This window comes from Salvelinus alpinus, chromosome 13, assembly GCF_045679555.1.
Source record: "Salvelinus alpinus chromosome 13, SLU_Salpinus.1, whole genome shotgun sequence".
NCBI classification, from domain to species: domain Eukaryota; kingdom Metazoa; phylum Chordata; class Actinopteri; order Salmoniformes; family Salmonidae; genus Salvelinus; species Salvelinus alpinus.
The window spans coordinates 30,274,983-30,299,582 of NC_092098.1; the positions used below are offsets into that span (position 1 = coordinate 30,274,983).

Sequence of the window (24,600 nt, forward strand, 5' to 3'; positions counted from 1 at the left end):
AGCACAACCCCCACCTGTGGACGTCGGGCCCTCATACCACCCTCATGGAGTCTGTTTCTGACCGTTTGAGCAGACACATGCACATTTGTGGCCTGCTGGAGGTCATTTTGCAGGGCTCTGGCAGTGCTCCTCCTTGCACAAAGGCGGAGGTAGCGGTCCTGCTGCTGGGTTGTTGCCCTCCTACGGCCTCCTCCACGTCTCCTGATGTACTGGCCTGTCTCCTGGTAGCGCCTCCATGCTCTGGACACTACGCTGACAGACACAGCAAACCTTCTTGCCACAGCTCGCATTGATGTGCCATCCTGGATGAGCTGCACTACCTGAGACACTTGTGTGGGTTGTAGACTCCGTCTCATGCTACCACTAGAGTGAAAGCACCGCCAGCATTCAAAAGTGACCAAAACATCAGCCAGGAAGCATAGGAACTGAGAAGTGGTCTGTGGTCACCACCTGCAGAACCACTCCTTTATTGGGGGTGTCTTGCTAATTGCCTATAATTTCCACCTTTTGTCTATTCCATTTGCACAACAGCATGTGAAATGTATTGTCAATCAGTGTTGCTTCCTAAGTGGACAGTTTGATTTCACAGAAGTGTGATTGACTTGGAGTTACATTGTGTTGTTTAAGTGTTCCCTTTATTTTTTTGAGCAGTGTATATACAGAATTTATTTGGCATAGTCAAATCACATGCAAAGGATTATGCAACAAATTAAGTTAGTCACCAGTTGAGCAAAATAAAGAAAAAGAAAATAAGAGCCTCTACTCTGTTTCTCTCCATGTAATTTGTGTACCATGATGATATACATTGAATGAGGTCAATTGCTCAAACACCAGTGAACACATTTAGGTTTCCCCCTCGAATAGATACACTGAAATTACAAAAGTGTTGGCCTATGTATGTATACCAAGAATGGAGTTACAAGTGGGAAGGTGGTATTTACCACATACAAATAGGAAAAATTGAGTTGACGGCCCTCCAACTGGTAATTACATGTGGGAAACTCATCTATCATCTCTGCGCTCCGACATGCTGAACTCTGATGTCACATATTAAGGAAAAGACCTCATAACAGCAATTCCGGCAGTTAAATGTAATAAAACATGTATAAAAAGCAATCTATTCATGTTTTTTTGAAAACTATAATTTATTTGCGAGCACAATAGCTGTACTTTTAGTGTATGGTTGCCTCAGCTTGTTTTTGTTTTTTTACCATTTCTCAACGAATTCCAAGCATGTGTATGCATCCAATTTCACAACCGGCAACTACCACCATCCCACTTGGTTATCAACGCAGCATTATGATGGTTTTCACAAGCAGCTCAATTCTGATCTTGTGCCAAATTATTAGCAAAATATCTGATCTTATTGGTAAAAACTCCAATTAGTGGCAAAAGATCAGAATTGGGTTGCCTGTATAGCCGCATACAAAAACACACTACACAATTGAAATTTAGAACATCAATCCCATTTAATGTGGCAGATGTTCTTAATGTAATTCATATCCACCAACACTCAAAAAGGCCATAATAATCTGCATGTACAATCATGCATTGTGGTTGAAACAGTTCAAACACCCATTTGCTTTTTTCATACGTTTCCATGTCAGTGGATAAACTGATATTGTATGTATAATTTTGGGGATTTTTTTTTTTTTTTTATATATATATTTTTTTTTAAATCACATTAGACATAATCTAACTGAATAGTAAAAGTACAATTAGTAGTTATAAAAAATTATGTAAAAATGCTAATACATCTGATCTGTACAGGCATCACACATGAATTTCAGTATATGTATATTCATCTTCAGTACAATTAATATATTGTTCTTATCTTGCCATGAAGTAATCTCTCCATCAAAATAAACTACATCTAATAGATGCTGGCGAGGAGGGGAGTTAAAATTAGGGCTGGTACGTTTAAGCTGAGTGGTAAGGTGAGAAGTCAATAGTAGAGAGTGAGGTCAAACAAAAACCAGAAAAGGGCCAAGTCCAAGCCAAAGCCAATTCCCAATAGCATTGAATAGCTTCCTTTCCTTACTGAACATCACTGCCTTGAAAGGACAGTCTTGATAGGTTGAATTGATACTAGTAAAATCTACCCAGTATTTACACCCATCAGTGAACGTGAGAAAATATGTTTGGTCCTCAGGAAGACTCCGTTCTTATCCACACCACTGCCATGTTCTTGTCGCTGAGGGCCACCAGGTATCTAAGCTCAGGGTCCATGGCCACACTGTTGATAGCGGGACCTTCCACTGGGCCCTGTCCTTTCCTCACAGGTAACGGCCATGCCAGGATCTGCAAAGCCCCAAACGGCTCATTAGTAGGTAATCTAATTACATAGAAAACATTCGATGACACCCAGAATATAATTTCAGTGAGAAATTATGACTTAAGACTGACCGGTTGCAGACTAGTGGGAAAGATGAAGGGTGCCATAGCAGAGCCTGTCAATTGCCCACCATGAGTGGCTCAGGGTTTCCGTTAGGAAAATATGGCACCGGACGTTTGCCCGGGAGCACTTTAAATTTACCAGACATTTGTGAAATTTACCGGACCCATATGCATTGGGTGCGTAACCTGATTAGGGCATCCACCCATGGTTTTCAGAATGACAGAAATCACATTTAGATTATGGCAGGGCTTCTCAAACGCCATCCTCAGCACCCCAAGAGATGCACATTTTGTTTTTTGCCCTAGCACTACACAGCCGATTCAAATAATCATCAAGCTTTGAACATTTGAATAAGCTGTGTAGTGTTAGGGCAAAAAACAAAACGTGCACGGCTTGGGGTCCCGAGGGCCGAGTTTGGGAAAGGCTGGATTATGGTAATCCTTATTAACAGAACACGCAAGTCGAGGATGCAACGATGTTCTTCTTACCAAATTCTGATGTGCAGTTTGAAGATGTTAGAATAACTGTCCACATTTACTTTTCCTCAGCAAACATGACAAGTAACAGACAGCAAAATCACTAGCCTAAGTAAATCTACTATCCCCCATAGTAGAAAAGTTGACCTATTCTATTGGTCAGCTTGTCAAGAAAGAAAAAGCCAGTTCCAAAACAGATTCTGAGACAGTTGTGGGACGATAGATCCCAAATTCATACAACCAGTAGACCTAGGATACATAAAACAAACGTTAAAAAGCAATGAGTCTAATGGAACAGATCAGAACATTGAGCTTAAAATGTTGATTAACTATTATTTCTTCACATTATAATAACAGCAACAAGGCAGTAGGTTATACATTTACATTTACATTTAAGTCATTTAGCAGACGCTCTTATCCAGAGCGACTTACAAATTGGTGCATTCACCTTTTGATATCCAGTGGAACAACCACTTTACAATAGTGCATCTAACTCTTTTAAGGGGGGGGGGGGGGGTTAGAAGGATTACTTTCTCCTATCCTAGGTATTCCTTAAAGAGGTGGGGTTTCAGGTGTCTCCGGAAGGTGGTGATTGACTCCGCTGACCTGGCGTCGTGAGGGAGTTTGTTCCACCATTGGGGTGCCAGAGCAGCGAACAGTTTTGACTGGGCTGAGCGGGAACTGTACTTCCTCAGAGGTAGGGAGGCGAGCAGGCCAGAGGTGGATGAACGCAGTGCCCTTGTTTGGGTGTAGGGCCTGATCAGAGCCTGAAGGTACGGAGGTGCCGTTCCCCTCACAGCTCCGTAGGCAAGCACCATGGTCTTGTAACGGATGCGAGCTTCAACTGGAAGCCAGTGGAGAGAGCGGAGGAGCGGGGTGACGTGAGAGAACTTATACGCAAATGTTTGTTCCATAATGCAATTCTCGGGAAAACAACGTTGTTAAAACGGCACAGCACATTCGAGTGGTTTCATGTGCCAAGAAGAAAATATCCATTAGAAATTTAGAAAGAAGGAAGATCTAATATGCAACAACGACCATGGGTTGCTAATGCCTAATGGCACAAGATGCCTCATGTAAAATGTACTGTGTCCGTAAAATGTATATAGGTTCAGAACTTTTGTAAAACAGCACGGTTAAAAATATATGGCAAATAGAAATCAAACTGGATGGACATCAGAAATAGATGAGGTTGAGTGTAGAGGAAGGACAGGACTAAAAACAAACAAAATATAACTATTGTAAAATAGATTGTGTCCGTAAAATGTATATAGTATGTATAAGCTGGAAGTAGAAGCCAAAGTGTTGTTGTTCATTAGTTTATTACAATTATAGGAGGGGTGGTAGGGTTAGTGGAAAAATAATAAAAGGAAAATATATATTTTTTAAGATATGTATATATACAGTACCAATCAAAAGTTTGGACACGCCCACTCATTCAAGGGTTTTTCTTTATTTTTACTATTTTCTACTTTGTAGAATAACAGTGAAGACATCGAAACTATGAAATAACACATATGGAATCATGGAGTAACCAAAAAAGTGTTAAACAAATTAAAATATATTTTATATTTGAGATTCTTCAAAGTAGCCACCCTTTGCCTTGACGATAGCTTTGCACACTCTTGGCATTCTCTCAACTAGTTTGAGGTAGTCACCTGGAATGCATTTCAATTAACACACCTGCCTTGTTAAAAGTTATTTTGTGGAATTTCTTTCCATCTTAATGCGTTTGAGCCAATCAGTTTTGTTGTGACAAGGTTGGGGGGTATATAGAAGATATCCCTATTTGGTAAAAGACCAAGTCCATATTATGGCAAGAATAGCTCAAATAAGCAAAGAGAAACGACAGTCCATCATTACTTTAAGACATGAAGGTCAGTCAATGCAGAACATTTCAAGAACTTTGAAAATTTCTTCAAGTGCAGTCTCAAAAACCACCAAGCGCTATGATGAAACTGACTCTCATGAGGACCGCCACAGGAAAGGAAGACCCAGAGTTACCTCTGCTGTGAGGTATGAATGTGAGGACACCTTCATTAGAGTTAACTGCACCTCAGATTGCATCCCAAATAAATTGTTCACAGAGCTCAAGTAACAGACATCTCAACATCAACTGTTCAGAGGAGACTGCATGAATCAGGCCTTCATGGTCGAATTTCTACAAAGAAACCACTAAAGGATACCAATAAGAAGAGACTTGCTTGGGCCAAGAAACACGAGCAATGGACAGACCGGTGGAAATCTGTCCAAATGTGAGATTTGTGGTTCTAACCGCCGTATCTTTGTGAAACGCAGAGTAGGTGAACGGATGATCTCCACATATGTGGTTCCCACTGTGAAGCATGGAGGAAAAGGTGTGATGGTGCTTTGCTGGTGACACGGTCTGTGATTTGTTTAGAATTCAAGGCACACTTAACCAGCATGGCTACCACAGCATTCTGCAAGTGATACGATATCCCATTTGGTTTGCGCTTAGTGGGACTATCAATTGTTTTTCAGCAGGACAATAACCCAACACACCTCCAGGCTGTGTAAGGGCTATTTGACCAAGGAGAGTGATGGAGTGCTGCATTAGATGACCTGGCCTCCACAATCACCCGACCTCAACCCAATTGAGATGGTTTGGGATGAGTTGGACCACAGAGTGAAGGAAAAGCAGCCAACAACTGCTCAGCATTTGTAGGAACTCCTTCAAGACTGTTGGAAAAGCATTCCTAATGAAGCTGGTTGAGAGAATGCCAAGAGTGCGCAAAGCTGTCAAGGCAAAGGGTAGCTACGTTGAAGAATCTCAAATATAAAATATATTTTGATTTGTTTAACACTTTTTGGGGTACTACATAATTCCATATGTTACTTCATAGTGTTGATGTCTTCACTATTATTCTACAATGTAGAAAGTAGTAAAAATAAAGAAAAACCCTTGAATGAGTAGGTGTGTCCAAACTTTTGACTGGTACTGTATATACAACAAATATATGGGGGATAGAAAATGATGCAGACAATTACATTGATGGAAGCTACAATCAATCTGCAATATTAAAGCTGATCTACCACCCAAAAAATTAAAAGAAATATAAATAAAAGGTTTGTGCCTTTGGCTACTAGACAATGAAAGAAAGTTGATAAAACAATTGCCTCCACAGATATGGTCTGACTTTGGCTAGGCTAATTTGAAGCAAGGTAAGACATGCCTCATAATATCTATTGAAACCTTCAGGTTTTAAACAATTAAGTATGTTTTCAAAATGCATATTGCCTCCATCTTATTGCAAGGTGGTGTGTGACACCCTGATGAAGCCTGCTTTCCGTTGCCTATGCATTTGGTATTTGAGATGCTGTAGCATCAGCTCTACAGACATTTTCTGCTCAAAGGCTCTCTGTATGCTGTATACGAGATAAATAATATACATCAGGAATATACTGTACACACGTGACAATTTAATTTCACTAAATTATGCAAATTAACATACAGACCAATAAGCATGACCAGGATTTTTTTCTCTCCATCGACTGGTAATTCCATCAATAGGCTAAAAAGCATTATTATTCCACAAAGGGATTTTTTCTTCTTCTCCCGGACAATTGACTGGTTAACAGAAACCCTGGAGTGGCTCAATATTTGGTTCAATATGGCTCAAGTTAGATGGTGACCATCTTTCCCATTCATTTAAGATTGAGACATATAGCTGGATCTACACAACAGATGGCTAGGACATGGATAATTACCTTGGGTAACCTGTACCCCCCACAATGACTCGGTACCGGTACCCCTTGTATATAGCCTCGGTATTGTTATTTTGTGTTACTTTTTACTTTAGTTTATTTAGTAAATATCTTCTTAACTATATCATGAACTGCATTGTTGGTTAAAGGCTTTTATGTAAGCATTTCACAGTAAGGTCTACACCTGTTGTATTCGTCGCTTGTGACAAATAAACATTGATTTGATTCATCTCAACAGTAGACCACATTTAAGGTCTGAAAACTTCTGTAAAATATTATTTTGGAGTAAACTATAATTTTAATAAGTCGTTTCACTAATAAGTACCTCTGTGGCAGGAATTGCTTTGCCACTCCTAAAGTTGGCCTTGAGGAGGTCTGTTACATGGTACATCCACAGTCTCCCTCTTTCGTCACCACACACCACGTAGCCTTTGCCTAGGAAAGAAGAACATACGCTCTCATTCACATTAAACTGTTTTATACAATAATGGTTTTGATGAAAACAATTTTTCTATATTCTTTCTTAGTCAACGGTTGTGGGGGTAATGCCTTCAATTGTGCCTTTATGTCTGTATTAGAATTTTAAGACTGTGGGTTCGATCAATGCCATTTACACAGTATGGTCTTGACTGAAAGAGTGGATGTGGAACATGCTATGACATGTTTCCGTGTTGTTGTGACTCACTGGGGCAGGTGTTGAGGGACAGGTAGGGGATGTCCGTGCTGGACCACTGCAGCTCCGCCAGGATCACAGCACATACCTCCTTCTTCTTATTATTATTATTGGGCCGCTGGGCTCGCGTGTCCTTCCAGCTCCACAGGTAGATCGAGCCCTGCATGTGGCTCTTAGAGGCTGAGAGGGATAGAAAAGATGTGGACAAAGTGAGGAGGAGGAAAGGGGAAAAGGGAAAGGAGAGACGTGGAGAGAAACGAGAAGGGGAGGGATGATTTCCAGGGTTAGCGCTTGTAAATGGACAGGCTCATGCTAGATTTATTTGAATTACATCAAACCCAATATCCCCTTCTAGGGATCTATAAAGTTGATTGAATCCCAGTCAAGTCAAATAAAATCTGCCTAAGTCATAAAAGACAATCTAATAACAGGGCCAGTGTCAGATCAAAACAGGAGCAGTTGACTCACCGACGACATCGTTTGTGAGGAATCCCAAGCCATCGATGGTGTGGTAGTCATGGTCATGGTCCTTGTCCTTATACACAGGGAATGTGATCTCCATCTCCTCAGACCTGTAGAGGGAAAAGAAGACCGTGAGTTGACGCTCAGGCAGCAGTCCAACTTTCAATGTCTCTCCACGCAGGCACACACAGACAAAGACAAACAAGCTACGGATCATCACCTTTTCTTGGGGTCTTTGTTGAGCTGGATGTTGTAGCTGTGGAGCCCCCCCTCACAGGCAGCAATGAGGTGTGTGTCCGGGGTGGCAGGGGGTAGGCAGAAGTGCAGGGGTGTGGAGGTGGTCTCCAACACCAACAGCTGACTGTTGGGCCATAAAATGTGTTAACACCAGGGCAGAGACATCAGACATCAAATACTCTGAGCATAATGACACGAACAAGTGTCCACTTCGTTACCATTGTGATACATTTCGACTCAATACTTGCGAACCAAATTCATTTGCCCACAATATCAACAAAAAACTGATATAAAGCACCGTCAGAGTAAACTCACGTGACTTTGAAATTGTAGTAGCTGTCCACTCCGCCAATGTCCCACATTAATATATTTTTATCGTACGACCCAGCTGGGAGAAAAAAGAGAAAGTTTGAACGAGGGAGCATACATACAACATATCACATCACACTCATTTAGCATATGGACCTCATTTGGACTTCAGGTCCAGAGTAAAGTACCACCTCAGTACGTGCAGTTTGGCACCTTGTGACCCTTCTATTGGAGTATGGAACCTACAACCATGATGTTATGCTCCAACCAACTAAGCTTATGAGACAACAAAATAAAACACACTGAACAAAAATATAAACAACATGTAAAGTGTTGGTCCCATGTTTCATGAGCTGAAATAAAAGATCCCAGAAATGTTCGATACGCACAAAAAGTGTATTTCTCTGATTTGTTTACATCCCTGTTGCGAAGCATTTCTCCTTTGCCAAATTAATCCAGCCACCTGACAGGTTTGGCATGTCAAGAAGCATATTAAACAGTATGGTCATTACACAGGTGCACCTTGTGCGGGGGACAATAAAAGGCCATTCTAAAATGTGCAGTTTTGTCACACAACCCAATGCCACAGATGTCTCAAGTTTGAAGGAGCGTGCAATTGGCATGCTGACTGCTGGAATGTCCACCACAGCTGTTAACAGATAATTTAATGTTCATTACTTTACCATAAGCCGCCTCCAACTATCTTTCATAGATTTTGGCAGTACGTCCAACCGGCCTCACAACCGCAGACCACGTGTAACCATGCCAGCCCAGGACCTCCACATCCGGTTACTTCAACTGTGGGATTGTCTGAGACCACCCAGAAACCATCTCAGGGAAGCTCATCTACATGCTAGTCGTCCTCACCAGGATCAAATGCTGACTTTCAATTGCCACTGGCACGCTGGAGAAGTGCTCTTCACGGATGAATCCTGGTTTCAACTGTACCGGACAGACGGCAGAGTGTATGGCACTGTGCTGTTTGCTGATGTCAACGTTGTGAACAGAGTGGGGTTATGATCCAGGCAGGCATAAGCTACGGACAACAAACACAATTGAATTTTATCGATCCTGAGGCCCATTAACGTGCCATTAATCCTCTGCTATCAGCTAATGTTTCAACATGATAATGCACGCCCCATGTCACAAGGATCTGTACACAATTCCTGGAAGCTGAACATTTCCAGGTTCTTCCATGGCCTGCATACTCAGCAGACATGTCACCCATTGCAAATGTTTGGGATGCTGTGGATCGACATGTACAACAGCGTGTTCCAGTTTCCGCCAATATCCAGCATCTTCACACAGCCATTGAAGAGGTGTGGAACAACATTCCACAGGACACAATCAACTCTATGTGAAGGAGATGTGTCGCACTGCATGAGGAAAATGGTGGTCACACCAGATACTGACTGGTTTTCTGATCCACGCCCTTACCCTTTTTTCCCCTTTTTTTTTTAAAGGTATCTGTGATCAACAGATGCAAATCTGTATTCCCAGACATGTGACATCAAAGATTAGGGCCTAATGAATTTATTTCAATTGACTGATTTCCTTATATGAACTGTAACTCAATCAAATCTTTGAAATTGTTGCATATTTTTGATCAGTGTAGAAGATAAAACAGGAAGTGGCCACTCACTGAAGAGCAAGTTGCCCTGGCGGGGACTGAAGCAGAGGATGGAGAGGGCTTTGCGGCTTGCTCTGAACTCTCCGTACGCCATGTTGGCTCTGGGGTGAAGCAGTTTCACCAAGCCTCGCTTCCCCCCTGCCGCCAAGATACTGCAGGGCCGCATGCCAACGTTGCCCTTCCGTGACATCAGCACAGTTGACCATGCCAGAGAGAAGAACTCCTGAGGGGTGGAATCATAAATTAACATTTTAATCCCCATTAATTCACCATAATTTTGTTTTCTAACATGGAATGTGCATGATAAACAAGAACATGGTGGGATAAAGTATGATGTTTTCTACCAAGCTAAATGGCCCTATCAGGAAAAAGGGTACATGCACAGAAGCAGGACTGACCTCACCAGGGACCTTATACTTCTTCATAACCAGTCCCGTCTCACAGTCAATCAGGCACACAGACTCTCCTCCACACGTTGCCACAATACGGGTCGCACCTTTCACATCTACAACATGACAGGGAGAAGAACACAGGGTTTGCTAGAGCAGATTATTTTTAACACCGTTTCTGTGGAGCTTATCATGATTGCATGTTACTCCAACTTATACTCTCAATTTGCTTATAACCACCCCCCTCCAAAACACATTCAGACAGTCGTGAAGAGGGCACAACAAAGCCTATTCCCCCGCAGGAGACTGAAAAGATTTGGCATGGGTCCTCAGAAGGTTCTACAACTGCACCATCGAGAGCATCCTGACGGGTTGCATCACTGCCTGGTATGGCAACTGCTCGGCCTCCAACCTCAAGGCACTACAGAGGGTAGTGCGTACGGCCCAATACATCACTGGGGCCAAGCTTCCTGCCTTCCAGGACCTCTATACCAGGCGGTGTCAGGCCCTAAAAGTTGTCAAAGACTCCAGCCACCCTAGTCATAGACTGTTCTCTCTGCTGCCACACAGGAAGCGGTACCGGAGGGCCAAGTCTAGGTCCAAAATGTTTCTTAACAGCTTCTACCCCCAAGCCATAAGACTCCTGAACAGCTAATCAAATGGCTACCCAGATGATTTGGCTAGTCACTTTAATAACTCCACCTACATATTATTACCTAAATTACCTCAACTAACCGGTGCCCCCACACATTGACTCTATACCGGTACCCCCTGTATATAGCCTCGCTTGTTATTTTACTGCTGCTGTTTAATTATTTGTTACTTTTATTTTATATTTTTTTACTTATCCATTTTTCACTTCATACTTTTTCCCCCTTCACTTCTTAAAGCATTGTTGGTTAAGGGCTTGTAAGTAAGCATTTCACTGTAAGGTCTACACCTGTTGTATTCGGCACATGTGAAAAATAAAATTTGATTTGATTTGAGACCCCATTGAAGGACAGGACAGTACTCACCTCCATTGTAGTCTAGCGGGGGCTGGAAGGAACAGGCCCACAGCTGGGTGCTAAAGTCATCAGGGCTGTCCCGTTTACTGTGACACTGCAGGACGTGAAGAGGCTGCAGACTCACTGGCTCCTGTAATGAATGCTAGGGGAGATGGAGGAGAGGATAAGGGGGGTAGAGTGGACATGGTGGGGGATGTATTAATGTGTGAGTTCCTGTGTTAATCAATGAAAAGCTAATGGCCACATGATGAGCAACCATCAAGTCTCCAGCTAAAGTCACACCGTATCTTTATTGAGCGTAGTACTAGTATGTGCTATACCAAAAACAAACCAAGACTAGAAAATCATACCTGAGACTTGGTGCAGATTACTTTCCCAGGCGTCTCTTTGACCTCTGTGGACCGCTGTTGCCTGGCAGACTTGCGAGTCCGTTTGGCCAGTGGCATGTCTTCTTTGGACTGATGTTGCTTCTCTCTCAGGCCGTTCCTGGGGGTCACCAGGAGTTTGGACTTGCCCCTAGTGGGGGTGGCTGGGATCTGTGCTGCCTTATGGGTCCTTGCCGTGGTGCTGATGGGCCGTTCTGCCTTATGAGGGATGCTTTGCAGACGGCTTGACCTGTGTGGGCTGTCCTCGGCTTGAACACTTGCTTTGGCTATTTTCTGAGGGTTTAGGGTTACGTCGCATTCGACAGCTGAGGCGGAACGCTTCCTCTTGGCTGGGAAAGGAAACCTCTGAAAACATGGGGAAAATCTATCTTATCATAAAGGAAAGGTACACAATTAATCTAAAAGTTTTGTTAAAGATTTGTCCATAAACGTGATCTATTTACCATCTATTACAAATATTTATGATCCAAACACAGCATTTGGAACATGACCTGCTTAAATAATAACAACCCTTTGAACATAAACTCTATGAAAATAATTCAGAGCCGGATGCTTATAGCAATGAGTATTGAATCCTTACAAAGGTCTCCTTTGTATCAGCAGGCTCCTCTGTATCTCTGTACTCTTTATTTGGCTCGGTCAAAGAGCGAAGGTGCTCTTTAGCTATCATCTCCACCTAGAAACCAATGAAACAATGTCAGAAACCAGTGAGAGAATATACATGGTTCCAGTTGTACTCCGATAAAATAAAATCATTGTCCTTATAAGGAAAAGAGAAATGTAATAAGCAGTTAAAACCTACCCTCCATTTTGTGTAGTCAGTCATAGAGCTGGGGCCATATTTCACCTTATGATGCACCGCATTGACAAAATCCCTCTCCACAATGGCTAGTTTCTCTGCTGTTCGGCAGTCAGGGAGTGAAAAGCTGGTCTCCCACAGCGCTAACACCTAGAAACCAAAGAATTCAACAGAATTGGTCACTACTTTGTAGCAAATTATGCATAACAGTGCTTGTTTGATGAACGGCACAAACGGTTGTTAGGTAATTACTATTTTTATCAGTTAATTTCTAGAGAGAATAGCAGGTAAATGGCAAACTATAATAAAGCGCAAAATGTTTTGGAATTAATTTGAACACAGTGGCTCATACCCTCTTCCTGAGGTTCTCACTGTTGACATAGCGCATGTGGTTGGCTGTAGTGCTGATATCCTTCCCATTGTAAAACCTCAACTTGGGCAGGAGGATCATCAGCTTGTAGTTGTCACTGACCTGCGAGACACAAGCATTAGCAATGCGTTCCAATGGGCAGTCATTGTTTGTAAAATGGAGATATATGAGAATGACTGACAAATAGCATACTGAAAAGGTGACAGAAATGACAGAATTGGTAAACCAGAGGGTAAACAAAGAAAGAGCTTGAGAGTTACAACTCTATGAGAGAAAAACATCATACATTAACAATGACTGAAGGCAGAATTAAAGGAGAAACAAACAGAGCAGTGGATCCTCACAGTGATGTAGAGGTTGTCCTCCATCCTGAGATCCTCCAGGGTGGTCAGTGTGTCCAGACAGGTGACATCTTCCATCTCATTGTTGGTCAGGTCCAGAGAGCATAGGGAGGGCAGGAAGAGCCCGGAAGGCATCTCCTTAAGTCTGTTCCCAGACAGGTCCAACTGTTCCAGACAGCGAAGGCGAGAAAGCAGGGGGACAGGCAGGTCACTGCTCTTTAGACCGAGCTTGGAGAGACTTTATGGGGAAGCACTGGGTCAGTACTAGCAACACCAGATAAAATGGTAAAATAGACATGCTTGGCCTACATAACAATTTCTCTAACAAGGTATTCAAGTAGTTCTGCTCTTCCTCAAAAACTGTTCCCATTGGATTGAGACAAAATACATATCCATTAAAACAGACTTAACATGGTCTTCAGACATACATTATGCTGTGACAAAGCCATTCTCCACTCCTAGTTTGATAACATTCCCAAGTCTACAGAGGAACCAGCCTTTACTTACTTTAGTGTCTTTACTTGTTCCAGTTTGGTGTTTTTTGGAGTGCATTTCTCCAGCAGTAATTTCTCTGTTATTTTCCCCATGGCTAGTCTGTACAAGCAAAGAGTAAAAGTAAGCAGTGTTCAGCTAGTTTGGCCATATATACGTATAAATGTATGTATGGTCGCAGACAGCTAGGGGCGTGACTATCATCTGCAGTAGGTGATCGAAACTTGAACGTGAGAAACCCCACGATGAGTAGAACGATCATGTGGAAGTTCGAGCAACATAGATTTGCATCACTGTTTAACGTCTGTACTTTGCAAAGACAATTAGGTGTGACAAATTTGACAAAGGTCGCGCATCCATTAACTGTTGATTACGTGTTTATTTTGTTACAACTAACTCGTGTGAAACTGGTCACAATACTATCGAAAACGATAGCTGCCAGTATTTACGCTCATGCTACGTTGCCACTCAAGCTCATTGATATTCAAATAATATCAGGAATTGCGGTTATAATTATAATTATGCTTTAATTATGACTAAAGCAGTTAATTCAACTAGATTACTTATATTTAGTAGTATTAAACTATACGTACCAGAACACAGTAGAACCTCTGTAACTTTCCCTCGAAATAATTGACAAGGCAGTCACATGGGCATTCATCAACTTTCCATCCGGTAAGAGCCAGAGAGCCGCCATATTGAGTGTGGCAAAGTATATTTTAAAAAACGATGAAGAACCATTTTAAGGTAGTAAATAAAATAGAACATCTCCAAAAAATAATTTACCTGAGAAGATCCTGACAACATCCCTTTAATTAAACAAATTTGCATTTCAGTTACAACTGCAATCTTCTTTAGTATTGTCATGGTTTGACTTTGTATGGTACATTGGTGAAAGGGTAGATGGCATTCTGCCTTCTAACCACATGACCCTTGCCTTTTGGCATTTGTGGTTTCAGGATGGGTGAAAACAGAGTTGGGTGCTGTGGAATCGGTGAGGGTAACCAGAAGTGGTCTGGTAATAATTGTTTGTGTTTCTGCTGGTCAGATGGAGAAGGCGCTCCGCATTAGACGAATGGGGGCAAGAAATGTGAATTGTTTTGCTCTCAAGAAAAGGGACCCATTGAAATGAGTGATTACTGGGGTAGCGGTAAAAGTTGACCAACTAAAGGGGACGATTGCCGGTGTTTGTGATGCTCGTTGTTTGGTGCGACGCAGACAGGGTGGCATGAGTGGTGAAACAGAAGAGTCATTGTCTGTTCTTTTGAGTTTTGATGTTGAGTCTTTGCCCGACAAAGTGATTCAAAGTGAGTCTTTGCAAGACAAAGTTAGGATATACCATGTATATCGAGCTTTTGTGCCGAATACATTACGTTGTTACAGGTGTCAAGCTTATGGGCATGTGGCAGCATTGTGTAGGATGGAGGTTCCTAGGTGTGAGAAGTGTGCAGAAGGACATAAGACAAAGGAATGTGTAGCATTGGGGAAAGTAGTGGTATGTGTTAATTTTAGGGGTGCCCATTGGGCTGGGGATCAGAAATGTCCCGTGCGAGAGAGGCAGGTTGAGGTTTCCAGGGTTAGAGTAGTGCAGAAGTTGTCATTCTTTTATTTATTTTTACTTAACCTTTATTTAACTAGGCAAGTAAGTTAAGAACAAATTCTTATTTACAATGACGGCCTACCAAAAGGCCTCCTGCAGGGACGGGTCTGGGATTAAAAATAGAAAGAAAATAAAAAATAATATAGGACAAAACACACATCACGACAAGAGAGACAACACAACACTACATAAAGAGAGACCTAAGACAACAACACAGCATGGTAACAACATGGTAGCAACATAAAATGGCAGCAGCACAACATGGTCCAAGCCTTATTGGGCACAGACAACAGCACAAAGGGCAAGAAGGTAGAGACAACAATACATCACGCAATGCAGCCACAACTGTCAGTAAGAGTGTCCATGATTGAGTCTTTGAATAAAGAGATTGAGATAAAACTGTCCAGTTTGAGTGTTTGTTGCAGCTCGTTCCAGTCGCTAGCTGCAGCAAACTGAAAAGATGAGCGACATAGGGATGTGTGTGCTTTGGGGACCTTTAACAGATATGCTGAGGCAGTGAAGAAAGTAGGGGAAGATGGGTCAAGGGGGAGGGATCCTGAGAGGAGTGGTGTGAGTAGTAGATCTTTACCAGTAGAGGGATTTTTTTTATTTCACCTTTATTTAACTAGGTAGGCCAATTGAGAACAAGTTCTAATTTACAACTGCGACCTGGCCAAGATAAAGCAAAGCAGTGCAACAAAAACAACAACACAGAGTTACACATAAACAAATGTACAGTCAATAACAGAATAGAAAAAATCTATGTACAGTGTGTGCAAATGTGAAAAGTAGGGAGGTAAGGCAGTAAATAGGCCATAGAGGCGAAATAATTACAATTTAGCATTAACACTGGAGTGATAGGTGTGCAGATGATGATGTGCAAATAGAGATACTGGGGTGCAAAAGAGCAAGAGGATAAGTAACAATATGGGGATGAGGTAGTTGGGTGTGCTATTTACAGATTGGCTGTGTACAGGTACAGTGATCGGTAAGCTGCTCTGACAGCTGATGCTTAAAGTTAGAGGGAGATATAAGACTCCAGCTTTAGTGATTTTTGCAATTCGTTCCAGTCATTGGCAACAGAGAACTGGAAGGAAAGGCGGCCAAAGTAAGTGTTGGCTTTGGGGATGACCAGTGAAATATACCTGCTGGAGCGCGTGCTACGGGTGGGTGTTGCATCACGTCCAGAGTAGTTTTACTAGCAAGTAAAAGCAGTTGGAGGCCACGGAATGAGTGTTGTATGGCATTGAAGCTTGTTTGAAGGTTTGTTAGCACAGTGTCCAAAGAAGGGCCAGATGTATACAGAATGGTGTCGTCTGCGTAGAGGTGGATCAGAGAATCACCAGCAGCAAGAGCGACATCATTGATATATACAGAGAAAAGAGTCGGCCCGAGAATTGAACCCTCTGGCACCCCCATAGAGACTGCCAGAGGTCCAGACAACAGGCCCTCCGATTTGACACACTGAACTCTATCTGAGAAGTAGTTGGTGAACCAGACGAGGCAGTCATTTGAGTAGCCAAGGCTATTGAGTCTGCCGATAAGAATGTGGTGATTGACAGAGTCGAAAGCCTTGGCCAGGTCGATGAAGACGGCTGCACAGTACTGTCTTTTATCGATTACGATTATGATATCTTTTAGGACCTTGAGCGTGGCTGAGGTGCACCCATGACCAGCTCGGAAACCAGACTGCATAGTGGAGAAGGTAAGGTGGGATTCGAAATGATCGGTGATCTGTTTGTTAACTTGGCTTTCAAAGATTTTAGAAAGGCAGGGCGGGATGGATATAGGTCTATAACAGTTTGGGTCTAGAGTGTCTCCCCCTTTGAAAAGGGGGATGACCACGGCAGCTTTCCAATCTTTGGGGATCTCAGACGATACGAAAGAGAGGTTGAATAGGCTAGTAATAGGTGTTGCAACAATTTTGGCGGATCATTTTAGAAAGAGAGGGTACAGATTGTCTAGCCCAGCTGATTTGTAGGGATCCAGATTTTGCAGCTCTTTCAGAACATCAGCTGTCTGGATTTGGGTGAAGGAGAAGCGGGGAGGGGGGGCTTGGGCAAGTTGCTGCAGGGGGTGCTGAGATGTTGGCCGGGGTAGGGGTAGCCGGGTGGAAAGCATGGCCAGCCGTAGAAAAATGCTTATTGAAATGATCGATTATCGTAGATTTATTGGTGGTGACAGTGTTTCCTATCCTCAGTGCAGTGGGCAGCTGGGAGGAGGTGCTCTTATTCTCCATGGACTTTACAGTGTCCCAAAACTTTTTGGAATTAGTGCTACAGGATGCACATTTCTGTTTGAAAACCTAGCCTTAGCTTTCCTAACTGACTGAGTATATTGGTTCCTGACTTCCCTGAAAAGTTGCATATCGCGGGGGCTATTCGATGCTAATGCAGTACGCCACAGGATGTTTTTGTGCTGGTCAAGGGCAGTCAAGTCTGGGGTGAACCAAGGGCTATATCTGTTCTTAGTTATACATTTTTGGAATGGGGCATGCTTACTTAAGATGGTGAGGAAAGCACTTTTAAAGAGCAACCAGGCATCCTCTACTGACGGGATGAGGTCAATATCCTTCCAGGATACCCGGACCATGTTGATTAGAAAGGCCTGCTCGCTGAAGTGTTTTAGGGAGCGTTTGACAGTGTTGAGGGGTGGTCGTTTGACCGCGGACCCATTACGCACGCAGGCAATGAGGTAGTGATCGCTGAGGTGTATTTAGAGGGCAAGTTGGTCAGGATGATATCTAAGAGGGTGCCCATGGTTACGGATTTAGGGTTGTACCTGGTAGGTTCCTTGATAATTTGTGTGAGATTGAGGGCATCTAGCTTAGATTGTAGGACGGCCACGGTGTTAAGCATGTTCCAGTTTAGGTCAACTAACAGTACGAACTCTGAAGATAGATGTGCGGCAATTAATTCACATATGGTGTCCAGGGCACAGCTGGGGGCTGAATGGGGTCTATAACAAGCGGCAACGGTGAGAGACTTGTTTCTGGAAATATGGATTTTTAAAAGTAGAAGCTCGAATTGTTTGGGCACAAACCTGGATAGTATGACAGAACTCTGCAGGCTCTCTCTGCAGTAGATTGCAACTACACCCCCTTTGGCTGTTCTATCTTGTCAGAAAATTTTATAGTTAGGGATGGACATTTTTTGTGGCGTTCCTAAGCCAGGATTCAGGCACGGCTAGGACATTCGGGTTGGTGGAGTGTGCTAAAGCAGTGAATAAAACAGACTTCGGGAGGAGGCTTCTAATGTTAACATGCATGAAACCAAGGCTTTTACGGTTACAGAAGTCAACAAATGAGAGTGCCTGGGGAATGGGAGTAGTGCTGGAGGGCCTGGGTTAACCTCTACATCATCAGACGACCAGAGGAGGAGTAGGATAAGGATATGGCTAAAGGCTATAAGAACGGGTCATCTAGTGCATTCGGAACAGAGAGTAAAAGGAGCAGATTTCTAGGCACGGAAGGATAGATTCAAGGCATAATGTACAGACTAGGGTATGGTAGGATGTGAGTACAGTGGACATAAACCTAGGCATTGAGTGAAGATGTGAACTTCCGGCGCCGACCAAGATGGCCGCCTCGCTTCGCGTTCCTTGGAAAATATGCAGTATTTGGTTTTTTATGTGTTATTCCTTACATTGGTACCCCAGGTAATCTTAGGTTTCAGTACATACAGTCGGGAGGAACTACTGAATATAAGATTAACGTCAACTCACCATCGTTCCTACCAGGAATATGACTTTCCCGAAACGGATCCAGTGTTTTGCCTTCCACCCAATACAATGGATCTGATTCCAGCCGGCGACCCTATGCGACGCCGTAAAAGGGGCAAACGTAGCGGTCTCCTGGTCAGGCTTCGGAGACGGGCACATCCCGCTCCACTCCCTAGCATACTACTCGCCAATGTCCAGTCTCTTGACAATAAGGTTGATGAAATCCGAGCACGGGTAACATTCCAGAGAGACATCAGGGATTGTAACGTTCTCTGCTTCACGGAAACATGGCTAACTCAAGAGACGCTAACGGAGTCGGTGCAGCCAGCTGGTTTCTTCACGCATCGCGCCGACAGAAACATACATCTTTCTGGTAAGAAGAGGGGCGGGGGTGTATGCCTTATGATTAACGAGACGTGGTGTGATCATAACAACATACAGGAACTCAAGTCATTCTGTTCACCTGATCTAGAACTCCTCACAATCAAATGTCGACCGCATTATCTACCAAGGGAATTCTCTTCGATTATAATCACAGCCGTATATATTCCCCCCCAAGCAGACACATCGATGGCCCTGAACGAACTTTATCTGACTCTTTGTAAACTGGAAACCACACACCCTGAGGCTGCATTCATCGTAGCTGGGGATTTTAACAAGGCTAATCTAAAAACAAAACTCCCTAAATTCTATCAGCATATCGATTGTGCTACCAGGGCTGGTAAAACCTTGGATCATTGTTATACTAACTTCCGCGACGCATATAAGGCCCTCCCCCGCCCTCCTTTCGGAAAAGCTGACCACGACTCCATTTTGTTGATTCCAGCCTACAAACAGAAACTAAAACAACAAGCTCCCGCGCTCAGGTCTGTTCAACGCTGGTCCGACCAATCTGATTCCACTCTTCAAGACTGCTTCGATCACGCGGATTGGAATATGTTCCGCATTGCGTCCAACAACAACATTGACGAATATGCTGATTCGGTGAGCGAGTTCATTAGGAAGTGCATTGACGATGTCGTACCCACAGCAACGATTAAAACATTCCCAAACCAGAAACCGTGGATTGACGGCGGCATTCGCGTGAAACTGAAAGCGCGAACCACTGCTTTTAACCAGGGCAAGGTGACCGGAAACATGACCGAATACAAACAGTGTAGCTATTCTCTCCGCAAGGCAATCAAACAAGCTAAGTCCCAGTACAGAGACAAAATAGAGTCGCAATTCAACAGCTCAGACACAAGAGGTATGTGGCAGGGTCTACAGTCAATCACGGATTACAAAAAGAAAACCAGCCCCGTCCCGGACCAGGATGTCTTGCTCCCAGACAGGCTAAATAACTTTTTTGCTCGCTTTGAGGACAATACAGTGCCACTGACACGGCCCGCTACCAAAACCTGCGGGCTCTCCTTCACTGCAGCCGAGGTGAGTAAAACATTTAAACGTGTTAACCCTCGCAAGGCTGCAGGCCCAGACGGCATTCCCAGTCGCGTCCTCAGAGCATGCGCAGACCAGCTGGCTGGTGTGTTTACGGACATATTCAATCAATCCTTATCCTAGTCTGCTGTTCCCACATGCTTCAAGAGGGCCACCATTGTTCCTGTTCCCAAGAAAGCTAAGGTAACTGAGCTAAACGACTACCGCCCCGTAGCACTCACTTCCGTCATCATGAAGTGCTTTGAGAGACTAGTCAAGAACCATATCACCTCCACCTTACCGGACACCCTAGACCCACTCCAATTTGCTTACCGACCCAATAGGTCCACAGACGACGCAATCGCAACCACACTGCACACTGCCCTAACCCATCTGGACAAGAGGAATACCTATGTGAGAATGCTGTTCATCGACTACAGCTCAGCATTTAACACCATAGTACCCTCCAAACTTGTCATCAAGCTCGAGACCCTGGGTCTCGACCCCGCCCTGTGCAACTGGGTCCTGGACTTCCTGACGGGCCGCCCCCAGGTGGTGAGGGTAGGTAACAACATCTCCACCCCGCTGATCCTCAACACTGGGGCCCCACAAGGGTGCGTTCTGAGCCCTCTCCTGTACTCCCTGTTCACCCACGACTGCGTGGCCATGCACGCCTCCAACTCAATCATCAAGTTTGCGGATGACACTACAGTGGTAGGCTTGATTACCAACAACGACGAGACGGCCTACAGGGAGGAGGTGAGGGCCCTCGGAGTGTGGTGTCAGGAAAATAACCTCACACTCAACGTCAACAAAACAAAGGAGATGATTGTGGACTTCAGGAAACAGCAGAGGGAGCACCCCCCCATCCACATCGACGGGACAGTAGTGGAGAAGGTGGAAAGTCTTAAGTTCCTCGGTGTACACATCACGGACAAACTGAATTGGTCCACCCACACAGACAGCGTTGTGAAAAAGGCGCAGCAGCGCCTCTTCAACCTCAGGAGGCTGAAGAAATTCGGCTTGTCACCAAAAGCACTCACAAACTTCTACAGATGCACAATCGAGAGCATCCTGTCGGGCTGTATCACCGCCTGGTACGGCAACTGCTCCGCCCACAACCGTAAGGCTCTCCAGAGGGTAGTGAGGTCTGCAGAACGCATCACCGGGGGCAAACTACCTGCCCTCCAGGACACCTACACCACCCGATGTCACAGGAAGGCCATAAAGATCATCAAGGACAACAACCACCCAAGCCACTGCCTGTTCACCCCGCTATCATCCAGAAGGCGAGGTCAGTACAGGTGCATCAAAGCAGGGACCGAGAGACTGAAAAACAGCTTCTATGTCAAGGCCATCAGACTGTTAAACAGCCACCACTAACATTTAGCGGCCGCTGCCAACATACTGACTCAACTCCAGCCACTTTAATAATGGGAATTGATGGAAATTATGTAAAAATGTACCACTAGCCACTTTAAACAATGCCACTTAATATAATGTTTACATACCCTACATTACTCATCTCATATGTATATGTATATACTGTACTCTATATCATCTACTGCATCTTGCCATCTTTATGTAATACATGTATCACTAGCCACTTTAAACTATGCCACTTTATGTTTACATACCCTACAGTACTCATCTCATATGTATATACTGTACTCTATACCATCTACTGCATCTTGCCTATGCCGTTCTGTACCATCACTCATTCATATATCTTTATGTACATATTCTTTATCCCTTTACACTTGTGTGTATAAGGTAGTAGTTGTGGAATTGTTAGGTTAGATTACTTGTTGGTTATTACTGCATTGTCGGAACTAGAAGCACAAGCATTTCGCTACACTCGCATTAACATCTGCTAACCATGTGTATGTGACAAATAAAATTTGATTTGATTTGAAGATGAGAGAGGTTTTGTCTCTAGAGGCACCATTTAAGCCAGGTGAGGTCACCGCATGTCTGGGGGGTGGAACAAAAGGGCATATTGAGCAGGGCTGGAGGCTCTACAGTGAAATAATACAATAATCACTAACCAAAACAGCAATAGGGATAGGCCAACAAGTGATATATGTTTCGGTAAGATTGGATATTTAGCATTTATAGCAATGGTTATCAACTGTACTAAAGGGATGGAACGTAAGTCATAGAAAATGTAGGTTGTGGTGGCAGCTGCAGAGAGGTATTTGGGTGTGCGAGACTTGACATCAGAAGAGTGACAGGGTGTGTTAAGTGGTGGTGCCCCATCATTTCAAGTTGTTGGCCTGAGGTAGGACTAAATAGATTTAAATAGTGGAGTAGGGTGAGTGTAGTGTTAGATGGTACGGTATTTGTAAAAAAAGCAAAGTATAAGGGAGTTGTACTCCAGTCTAGTAGGTGGCGGTAAGGCAACATTTAAAGGATGCCAACCACCGTTAAACCTCATCGAAAAAGCCTTCTAACCACAGCTTTCAGCCATTAGCTTTGCCCACGGCTGGCTCATGTGAACTACAATCCCGATACTGTGTTTTAACGTTTAGAAACATCAATGATTGCTTGCGATACGGCTTTCAAAAGATATGTCCCTCATTTTTCATTCATGATTGTCACGTTCCTGACCTGTTTTCCTTTGTCATGTATTTGTTTTAGTTGGTCAGGGCGTGAGTTGGGTGGGTTGGTCTAGGTTTGATTTTCTATGTTGGGATTTTGTGTTCGGCCTGGTATGATTCTCAATCAGAGACAGCTGTGAATCGTTGTCCCTGATTGAGAATCATACTAAGGCAGCCAGGGTTTCACTTGTGTTTTGTGGGTGTTTGTTCCTGTGTCAGTGTTTGGGCCACACAGGACTGTTTCAGGTTAGTCACGTTTGTTGGTTGTTGTATTTTGTAGTGTTTGTTGTTTTCCCATTAAAATATGAATACTTATCAATCCGCATCTTGGTCCAATCCATGCTCCTCCTCGTTTGAGGAGGAGAACGACTACGACAGCTGTTACAGAAACACCCACCATAACAGGACCAAGCGGATTGGAGAAGGAAGGCAAGAACAACAGCAATGGGGAAAAGAGGAATGAACTTGGGAGGAAATCCTAGACGGTAAAGGACCCTGGGCAGAGCCAGTGGAGTGTCGCCGCCCCAAAGCGGAGCTGGAGGCAGCGAAAGCGGAGAGGAGGTTTTATGAGGCGAAAGCAAGGCAGAGCGGCTGGAAGCCCGAGAGGCTCACCCAAAAATTTATTGGGGGGGGGGGCTAAAGGGGAGTGTGGCGAAGCCGGGTTGGATACCCGAGCCAACTCCCCGGGCTTACCGTGGAGTGAGAGGGCGTCGTACTGGTCAGACACCGTGTTATGCGGTGGAGCGCACGGTGTCCCCAGTACGCGTGCTTAGCCCAGTGCGGGCTATTCCACCTTGCCGCACTGGGAGGGCTAGGTTGGGCATCGAGCCGGGTGCCATGAAGCCGGCCCAACATATCTGGCCTCCAGTACGTCTCCTCGGGCCGGCGTACATGGCACCAGCCTTACAGGTGGTGTCCCCGGTTCGCCTGCATAGCCCAGTGCGGGCTATTCCACCTCGCCGCACTGGCAGGGCTACGGGGACCATTCAACCTGGTAGGGTTGGGGAGGCTCGGTGCTCAAGAGCGCGTGTCCTCCTTCACGGTCCGGTATATCTGGCGCCACCTTCCCGCCCCAGTCCAGTACCTCCAGTTCCAGCACCCCGCACTCGCCTTATGGTGCGTGGCCCCAGCCCAGTACCACCAGTGCCTACACCACGCACCAGGCTTCCAGTGCGTCTCCAGAGCCCTGTTCCTCCTCCACGCACTCTCCCTGTGGTGCGTGTCTCCAGCCCAGTACCACCAGTTCCGGCACCACGCACCAGGCCTACTGTGCGCCTCAGCAGGTCAGAGTCGGCCGTCTGCCCAACGGCGCCTGAACTGCCCGTCTGCCCAACGGCGCCTGAACTGCCCGTCTGCCCAACGGCGCCTGAACTGCCCGTCTGCCCAACGCTGTCTGAACTGTCCGTCTGCCAAGCGCAGCATGAACTGCCCGTCTGTATTGAGCCTTCAAAGCCGCCCGTCTGCCATGAGCCTATAGAGCCTTCCGCCAGACAGGAGCCGCTAGAGCCTTCCGCCAGACAGGAGCCGCTAGAGCCTTCCGCCAGACAGGAGCCGCTAGAGCCTTCCGCC

General features: G+C 44.5%; 1 protein-coding gene across 1 annotated transcript; it reads right to left on the minus strand.

Moving 5' to 3' along the window:
• Window positions 1-1,444: 1,444 nt before the first annotated feature.
• On the minus strand, window positions 1,445-14,393 carry lrwd1 (leucine-rich repeats and WD repeat domain containing 1). The gene is made up of 16 exons (XM_071340030.1): window positions 14,289-14,393; window positions 13,711-13,797; window positions 13,207-13,441; window positions 12,845-12,964; window positions 12,496-12,642; window positions 12,274-12,369; window positions 11,658-12,038; window positions 11,317-11,449; window positions 10,310-10,416; window positions 9,924-10,134; window positions 8,288-8,360; window positions 7,956-8,096; window positions 7,742-7,845; window positions 7,286-7,453; window positions 6,926-7,035; window positions 1,445-2,301 (listed from the first exon to the last, which is right to left on the minus strand). The coding sequence occupies exons 2-16, from the start codon at window positions 13,788-13,790 to the stop codon at window positions 2,149-2,151; spliced, it is 2,259 nt and encodes a 752-aa protein (XP_071196131.1). The 5' UTR covers window positions 13,791-13,797; window positions 14,289-14,393; the 3' UTR covers window positions 1,445-2,148.
• Between the last annotated feature and the right edge of the window lie 10,207 nt (window positions 14,394-24,600).